This window comes from Anomaloglossus baeobatrachus, chromosome 8 (assembly GCF_048569485.1).
Source record: "Anomaloglossus baeobatrachus isolate aAnoBae1 chromosome 8, aAnoBae1.hap1, whole genome shotgun sequence".
NCBI classification, from domain to species: domain Eukaryota; kingdom Metazoa; phylum Chordata; class Amphibia; order Anura; family Aromobatidae; genus Anomaloglossus; species Anomaloglossus baeobatrachus.
Window position 1 is genome coordinate 254,131,447 of NC_134360.1, and position 9,195 is coordinate 254,140,641.

A 9,195-nucleotide genomic window follows, 5' to 3' on the forward strand; every position below is an offset into this window, starting at 1 on the left:
ATGTCACGACCATGTGACTAATAAGCAGAGCTCAGCAGAGAAGTGGTAAAGGACCTGTGATGTCACGACCATGTGACTAATAAGCAGAGCTCAGCAGAGAAGTGGTAGTGGTAAAGGACCTGTGATGATGTCACGGCCATGTGACTGTAATGGGCTGAACTCAGCAGAGAAGTGGTGGTGAAGGACCTGTGGTGTAATTTATTAGAGTGCTGGGAGTGTGACTTTTAGGGGGCAGTAGTTTGTTTGCAGGGCAGTAGTATGCTGTGCTGCAAAACTTCATGTGCTTTTACTGCAAATTGCCTCAGTTTTGCCCTCAGCCATGCCGCACTGTACTGCTCATCTTATACAGAAATGCTAAAATACTGTAGTGCGCATGCGCGGGCGGTCTATAATCTTTCCTCACACCTGCGCATTACAGTACTTTGCTCTACCCTTAGCAGGACAGATCGAAGTGCGCATGCGCAGGAGCACATGGTGGCCTGTGTGTGGATGACATAGGACACGTCATGCACACGGGCAGGGAAAGAGTATGGCGATGGGAGAAAGAGAAGAGGTGCTGGACCGCGAGCAGTGACGCCCATCGGACCGGACTGACCCCTAGGGGAGTATTAAGGTGGGTTTTTTTAGGGCTCTTGTATACAATATTCTAGATTGCTGTATATAAGAGCTCACTGGTGGCCGCAGCTTAGAAGGGGAGTGCAGACCGTTCACTGCGTCATCTTCTTGCTCCCTTCTCTTTGGGCGGGGGGTTTTCATGTGCATTATGTTTCTTACCAGAAGAAGAGATCCTTTCAAGCATTCCTCAGCGATTCCTAAGGGCCTGACAATTACACAACTGTGTTACAGGGAATGAGCTTGCATTTCTTCAGTGCTGGGAGGGATATGGCAGCAGAAGCCTCTTTTATTGCACGTGTGTCAGCAGTCTGGTGATTTAATGGTGTAAGACGGCAGCCACTGGCATGGTCTCCGGAGACAGCTGGCCTGGGAGGAGACTGCCGTCTGCACATGACATCTTAAGCCTCGGCTGCCCGGGCCGGGCACGCTCCTCCAGATAATTGGACGTCTCAGACCTCTCAATCCAACTCTAGCTGAAGACCTGATATGAAGACGGACAGCAACCATCGATTCCAGCTAAAGACACTAATTAGCGACACTGCGAAAACCGCTAACGTCTTCCAGTAGATGACTCTGGCTTGGCTATCCCACCCACTCCGGCTTTGTGCAGTGAGACCGTGCACTCGGGCGTTCAGCGGCGTGGCAAAGCTTTCCATTGTGGCCCAATACAATGTGCAAACTCTGGATGGCCCCAGACGGTCGATCCGGGAACAGCACGGTCTATTATGTCTTACTGTAGACATATATTGCTCCTTGCAGCTGGTCAGCCTGACGCCTAAAGCTCAGAGGCTCCGCATAGCTCTGACCCTGGAAAAACATTTACTCTACAGGCCTATATGGAAGGTAAAACACCCCCGGCAGAGCAGCTTTACTCCAAGGCTGAGGTGGGCAATCCATTTTCCAGAGGAGCCACAAGAGACCATGGCTGTGATAGGGGCCATACCGATAGACTGACGTAATTCTGCTCAGTAGTAAATAACTATAATTATTTTGATGATCTCACCGTCTTCCCCCCCCCCCCCCCACACAGTATGATGTCCTCACAGTCCCCCCACACACAGTATGATGTCATCACAGTCCCCCCACACACGGTATGATGTCCTCACAGTCCCCCCACACACGGTATGATGTCCTCACAGTCCCCCCACACACGGTATGATGTCCTCACAGTCCCCCCCCCCCCACGGTATGATGTCCTCACAGTCCCCCCCCCCCCACAGTATGATGTCCTCAGTCCCCCCCCCCCCCACAGTATGATGTCCTCACAGTCCCCCCACACGCAGTATGATGTCCTCAGTCCCCCCCACACGCAGTATGATGTCCTCACAGTTCCCCCCCCCCCCACACACACAATGATGTCCTCACAGTCCCCCCCCCTACACACAATGATATCCTCAGTCCCCCCCCCCCACACACACAGAAAGATGTCCTCCCACACACAGTATGTCCTCCCGCACACAGTATGATGTCCTCCCAGTCCTCCCCCCCCACACAGTATGATGTCCTCACAGTCCCCCCACACACAGTATGATGTCCTCACAGTCCCCCTCCCACACACAGTATGATGTCCTCACAGTCCCCCTCCCACACACAGTATGATGTCCTCACAGTCCCCCTCCCACACACAGTATGATGTCCTCACAGTCCCCCTCCCACACACAGTATGATGTCCTCACAGTCCCCCTCCCACACACAGTATGATGTCCTCACAGTCCCCCTCCCACACACAGTATGATGTCCTCACAGTCCCCCTCCCACACACAGTATGATGTCCTCACAGTCCCCCTCCCACACACAGTATGATGTCCTCACAGTCCCCCTCCCACACACAGTATGATGTCCTCACAGTCCCCCTCCCACACACAGTATGATGTCCTCACAGTCCCCCTCCCACACACAGTATTAGGGATCTTGTAGGCCCTAGATAGTATGATGGCGACAAATTCCCCCCCCCCTCCTTTCTCACACACACACACACACACACACACACACACACACACACTCCCTGCCACACAGAATGACAGTTCCTGTAGCCCCCCACAGACATTGATTGTCCGCTCAGCCCTCATCACATATGGTATGATGGTCCTGTCCCACACACAGTATGATCCCCAAAACACGGCCCCCTATATATCAGGAGCCTAAACACAGTGCCTCCCTTCCCTGTATATGCAGATGGAGCCCACACAGCCCCCTATATATAGTAGGTGCCCACTCACATTCACACATATCAAATGTTCAGCTTTCTGCCAATTCTGCTGTGCACTGAAGCTCCGCACTAAAGCGGTGATGTAGGGACGTCTTCATGTCTGCGGTCTGCCGTACATGCTGAATGGTGGAAGGAGCCAGCGCCCCCCCCCCTCCTCCACCACCATTGTAGTTATCGCGACATGTATCCTGAGGATGCAGATAGTGAAATTGAGATGGGGACGGAGGCCGCGTGGTTCAGCTCATAGGTCTCTGGACTCAGCTGATCGGCTGTCTTGGGCCACAGGTCGGACAGGACCAGGCAGCGGGCCGGATGTGGCCCATGGGCTGTGCTTTACCCACGGCTGTTCTAGGGGTATCTTGATACATTGTTATAAGAGGTTCCACATCAGATGTCCGAGGCTGACACTGGGCCGCTGCCGGGCTGCGCAAGAATTTGCCTTATTGTCATTAATTGGGGCCAAATTGGAGCTTTCTGTGCAGAATTATCTAGAATGAACAGGCTGGCTCTTTCCATGGCACAGACGATAATCTGCACAAATAAAATATAATCTAAAATACTCCTGTTAGCAGATTTGATGGGAAATGCGGCGCAGAATAAAGTCTTGAAATACTGGGTCAAATTCTGAATGTGTCAATGGGGCTCACAGGTGGCAATTTCCATTGCAGAAAATTCGCCAAGTGCACCCCTCTCTATTCAGGTACGTAGAGCAAAGTTTCTATGAGCACAGAGGTTTTTCACGAGCTCGCTGAATTAGGGTACTTTCACACTTCCGTTTTGTTTTGTTTTTTTGGCGCAATCCGCTGTCTTCGGAATCGGCGGAATCCGTTAACAGATTCCGCTGTTTCCCATAGACTTGCATTGATGACTGATTGTGCCAAAAAGTACCTGCGTTGCTTCCGTTGGCCGACGCTCCGTTGCTTCCGCTCGGCTGAATGTAATGTTATTTGCTTGCGTCAAAATGACGCCGACCAGCGGATTCCATTGCTTCAGTTAAAATTTAGAATGGCTCCCTATGGTAGCGATTTCTGATGCAAAGTGCTTTACAACGGAATCCGCTGCTGGATTCCGCTAATTTCTACTGAGCATGCCCAGAATGAAAAAATGGAAAAAAAAAAACAAACCAGAGCCGACGCATTCCGTTAGACGGACGCCAAACGGATTTAATGGTCCGTTATTTCACAGGAATCAGCTAACGTATTCCTGTGAAATAACGGATCCGTTGACACCACAAAAATAACGGATGCGTCAAAACGACACAGCAACGGACCCAGCGGATTTCACCCAACGGAAGTGTGAAACTAGCCTTAGACGGGATGTGATCTGCCCAGAAGTCAACGGCTGCTCAATATTGGCTTTCTACAAGGGTTGATGAAACCGTAGGAGATAGGATGATCATTAAAGGGGTTGTCTTTAATGGGTAAAGTTGCAAAGTGGTTGCTTGTAAAAACAAGCAGAGGTAGTTTGGGGGGGGGCTGCCCATTGCTTAGGTTGCCCTTGCTGCCCTTGGCGGCCTTGCACCTCCTACAAAATGGACCTTGTCTGATCTTTTGGAAAATATAGTAATATTTTTGCAGATAAATAAAAATAACTAACATTCACTTTGTCCCCGTTGTGACTCCTGTCCGTCCGGGACAATCGCCTAATGTCTTGGAACGGTCGTAACAAATCGAGGTTAATATTTTCTGGTGTACTCTTTGTTGTGTGGAATGTGCTGGGGTTTGGGATTGTGTATAATTAGCGGTGTAGGTGCAGCGTGAGCAGATTGCTGCAGCGTGAGCAGATTGCTGCAGCTGCCGCAGCTTTCTCTGACTCTGCTTTTCTTTACTAAAAACAATTATCTGCACTGATTGTGTTTGCAGCCGAGCTATAATATCTCACATGTCGGTGTGATATGTCTTTTTAATTTTTTTTCTTTTTGTTTCCCCCTCCTTTTTGTCTTTTAGGAGCAGGCTCCGGTGCCTGTGTATCACCCGACACCAAGCCAGACCCGGCTCGCTACTCAACTGACCGAGGAGGAGCAGATCAGAATAGCGCAGCGGATAGGTCTCATTCAGCACCTGCCCAAGGGGGTGTACGATCCCGGGAGAGACGGGTCCGAGAAGAAGATTCGAGAGTGAGTTCTCCTACACCTGTACATTTTCCCAGACTTTCTCAGGCTTTATTCACACTGACATTGCGCCATTCGGTCAGGTTTCTGCAGCACCTTAACCCCTTCACGCCATGGCCATTTTCCTGTTTCATTTCCCCCCCCCTTTTATTTAAATTAATCTCTGAAGGCTGAGATATCTTCCAGGCAGCATCCACCCCATAGCCTGAAAAACTCATTTACGTAAAGTGATAAAAGCTGATTTATCAACAACAAGGTTTCTGATTTGAGACTTACATGTAGGACATTTTTCAGCATTCGATAACCTGTAGGCCCATATTAATAGGTTGATTAGGTCAAATGTGGTGGCAATTTCCCTTTAACTGCTCATTACGAGTATCTATATAAATCGACTTTGGCCTCTCCATAGATGAGAACCTACATCCATAGTCTTTGGCCTCTCCGTAGAGAAGAACCTACATCCATAGTCTTTGGCCTCTCCGTAGAGAAGAACCTACATCCATAGTCTTTGGCCTCTCCGTAGAGAAGAATCTATATCCATAGCCTTTGGCCTCTCCGTAAAGAAGAACCTATATCCATAGTCTTTGGCCTCTCCGTAGAGAAGAATCTATATCCATAGCCTTTGGCCTATCCGTAAAGAAGAACCTATATCCATAGTCTTTGGCCTCTCCGTAGAGAAGAATCTATATCCATAGTCTTTGGCCTCTCCGTAGAGAAGAATCTATATCCATAGTCTTTGGCCTCTCCGTAGAGAAGAATCTATATCCACAGCCTTTGGCCTCTCCGTAGAGCAAAACTTACATTCATAGTCTTTGGCCTCTCAGTAAAGAAGAACCTACATCCATAGTCTTTGGCCTCTCCGTAGAGAAGAATCTATATCCATAGCCTTTGGCCTCTCCGTAAAGAAGAACCTATATCCATAGTCTTTGGCCTCTCCGTAGAGAAGAATCTAGATCTATAGTCTTTGGCCTCTCCGTAGAGAAGAACCTACATCCATAGTCTTTGGCCTTTCTGTAGAGAAGAACCTACATTAATAGTCTTTGGCCTTTCCGTAGAGAAAAACCTATATCTATAGTCTTTGGTCCTCAGCCAAAGTCCAGAGGGAGTTCACAGGGGTCCAGTGTTAGTAACTCCCCCAATACCTCACGGGTGCTCACATTCACAGCCCCTGTACACTCGAGAGCATAGCATTACACTGGAAATATTAAGATTGGATGACATTAATGTCCCTGGGCAGCGTCACCCTTCAGCGATAACGTTTATAGATGAATGTCGGCCTACAGAGAGGAGCCTCAGGCATAAAAGCAAAATGAGATGTCATCGCCAGGTGTCTCCTGTGTGATGCACATTGCAACATCATGTCTGCAGGGAATACTCCTGACTGTAAAACCTTGTTTATGCCTTTTACCATTTACAGATGTAGCAAAGCTCAGTTTAACACTTCAGCAGCGGCACTGTACGTAGCAAGCACTAAATATCCGTCTCAGACCTTCGGGTGGAGGAGGCCTGCTTACCATCTAATTTCAGCGTCTGCCCGGAGTAGTTAGTGGGAAGGGATCTTTTCTACAAAAGTAGTAACTACTATGGTGTTTCCCCAAAAAATAAGACTGGGTCATATATTTAATTTTTTGTCTGAAAGATGGGTTAGCAGACAACCCCAAAAGAAAGTAGACTCCCCCAAAAAATCATTCTCACCAGACCACTTTGGACCTTAAACAATTAGTTGTCTAGTGCCTATGGTGGATGGGCTTTCACACACAGACTGGCGTCACTGCCAGGCCGCCTGCCGTGTGAGGTATGGTGGTTGGCTTCATCTGGTGACCAGGAGCAGCCATAACACTCGGGAGCAGAGTGATGCCACTGGTGCTACCCGATTTGTATCCGAGAGCCCGGCACTAGACGACCCTTATTTTTGTAGGGTCATGAGTGCAGTTCTTACATGTATACCAGCAGCTGCCTGGACACCTTTATTGAAGTGTAACTAGGGCTTATTTTTGGAGAAGGCTTATATTTCAAACATACTCCCAAAATCCTGAAAAATGATGCGAGCGCTTAATTTTGGGGTAGGTCTTATTTTCAGGAAAACTGGGTATATTGGTTTTTGCTGTGGTTGGGTTCATAGACCTGATGAGGGGGAAGAATCATAAGAACAGCGGTAACATAACTGCAGGGAGGGTGTGGAGGATATTTTCTTTCTCCTTGTGTATTGGCCCCAGGAATGATTCTGCGGTCACGGTCTACAGTGGAGATGAGCCGCGGCCGGGGTTTCCTGCTGCGGATCGCCCTTGCTTTTTGTATGGTAACCAGTAGGGCATTAGGGGTATAATACAAGGCACACTATTATCTGTAACCTGCTGTAATTCTTGTCGTTCACAGGTGCGTCATCTGTATGATGGACTTTGTGTATGGCGACCCCATACGATTCCTGCCCTGCATGCACATCTACCACATGGACTGTATAGACGACTGGCTAATGCGTTCCTTCACCTGCCCTTCCTGCATGGAGCCGGTCGATGCAGCGCTGCTTTCTTCTTACGAGACTAACTGAGCTTGTCCCCGGACGTGTCAAACAAGACATGGCTGCTGAGCGTTCAGCCTGTTTGGGGGTCCGAGATCCACACCATAAGAGAATGAACACAGGCCCTAGTATCCACGCATCTGCTGGCCAAGCGGAGCATACACCGAATATTCGACATTGGGAAGACTCATCGTTTACGGCAAACTGGACCTCGAGCAGTGGCTCCCGATATACAGATCACGATCGATTCCTCCCGTGCACAAGAAATGAAGCTTCATCTTTTCAGGTGTTTGGTACAAGGCCTGACGAGTAAGGATCGTGATTCCCGGGGCCTTCTACGTTCCACCAATACTCGGCATCTTCCGCCCCTCCTGTAATGACCTGTTATGTTGTCCCAAAGTGAATTTGTGGAGGTGTGTGTCTATAAATGTGTGGGGCGAAGCCTTGCCTTGTTCTGAACGCTGTGTCAAGTGTCCGGCCCGGAATACTGCGATCAACCCAGAACCGCCGTCTTATCGCTTCCCCGATGTGGACATTCACAAGAGGAGCTGCGCGTTCATCCAAACATCTTGCTTTACTAGCCTATAGGGGGAGCTAAAAACCCATTGTAGATGCATCCCCCCTCCACGTCCTACTATACCTCTCAACATATATCGTGATGGGCCAGACAAACTGCGGCCCTCAGGGTCGGGGGCACCGCCGTGCCAAAACTCGGTCTGACGGACAAAGAACTGGCACGTAACTAGTTTTAACCCTCTTGACTCTCCGGGCTTCTGTTTCCTTCTAGAGCGGAGGAAATATTTGCACCTTTTATTATTATTATAATTATTATATTATTTCTTTCCATTGGAAATGGAATTTCACGGCCTTAGGTCTCTGTAACGTGAAATTTGATATTGCAGGACAGGCTCCTCACCGTGCGGCGGCGCTGCGTACCCATAGAGCGCCGGCACCAGTTTCGTGTTGTAAGGCAGAATGGTGCGGCGCGTGATCCAGTCGCTGAACATCGACTGATTTTCGCCGCTTATTCTGCTGTATGTTTTTTGTTTTTTATTAACCCCTTCCCTGTCAGTGAGGACTCAGCCGCACGCCGGGGCAGCCGCTGACTCTGGAGGGATTAACCTTCATTTGTGTTACATTTATGTTCATGTAATCACTACGGTATATGTTCTTTTTTTTTTTATTATTTTTGTCTAAATTCGGACTGTATTTTCATCGGCCTTTCACAGTGGTGTTGCTAGCTCAGCATCGGATTAAAGCTGTGTATACCGAAGGTTTAATACCCGGACTTGGCTCTGCTTCAAAACGCCTAATACCAGCACTGAATAGTCCCTGTTCTCAGCATTTCAGCTCCCGAAAATCTGCAACCCGTGCGGATGCGTCTGTTACAGTACAGCTCTGTCCGGTCAATAAGATGCCTTGTGTATATGTGACATTTGTACAGAGAGCTGAGGTCATCCCGTATTCTAGCGGACGGCTGGGATCTGCAGCTGCCAGAGCTGTGGCCACATCGCGGGTATTGTATATCGCCCATAGGACTGACGGCTGATTGTGCCATAGACGCAAAAGAAAGCCTATAAGCGGCACTGGTGCAGCAGGGATCAACCTCCTGCTCTGTATAGACGACAATCAGTGGCAGCTGCTACACTGCACAATTACCCAACGAGAGTATAACGGTCTGAAATGCTATTAATAGTGGGTATGAAGACATTTTACAGTGTCCCAAGAATTAAAAAAAAAAAC

At 48.8% G+C, this 9,195-nt stretch overlaps 1 protein-coding gene across 1 annotated transcript in view; it reads left to right on the plus strand.

Annotated features, from left to right (window-relative positions):
• Positions 1–8,732, plus strand: part of RNF11 (ring finger protein 11) — a 38,559-nt gene extending 29,827 nt beyond the window's left edge. Inside the window, exons 2-3 of the mRNA XM_075320557.1 lie at positions 4,771–4,940; positions 7,311–8,732. Coding sequence (XP_075176672.1) covers positions 4,771–4,940; positions 7,311–7,482 — 342 coding nt within the window. The 3' untranslated portion in view covers positions 7,483–8,732. The remainder of the gene's footprint in view (positions 1–4,770; positions 4,941–7,310) is intronic.
• The last annotated feature ends 463 nt before the right edge of the window (positions 8,733–9,195 follow it).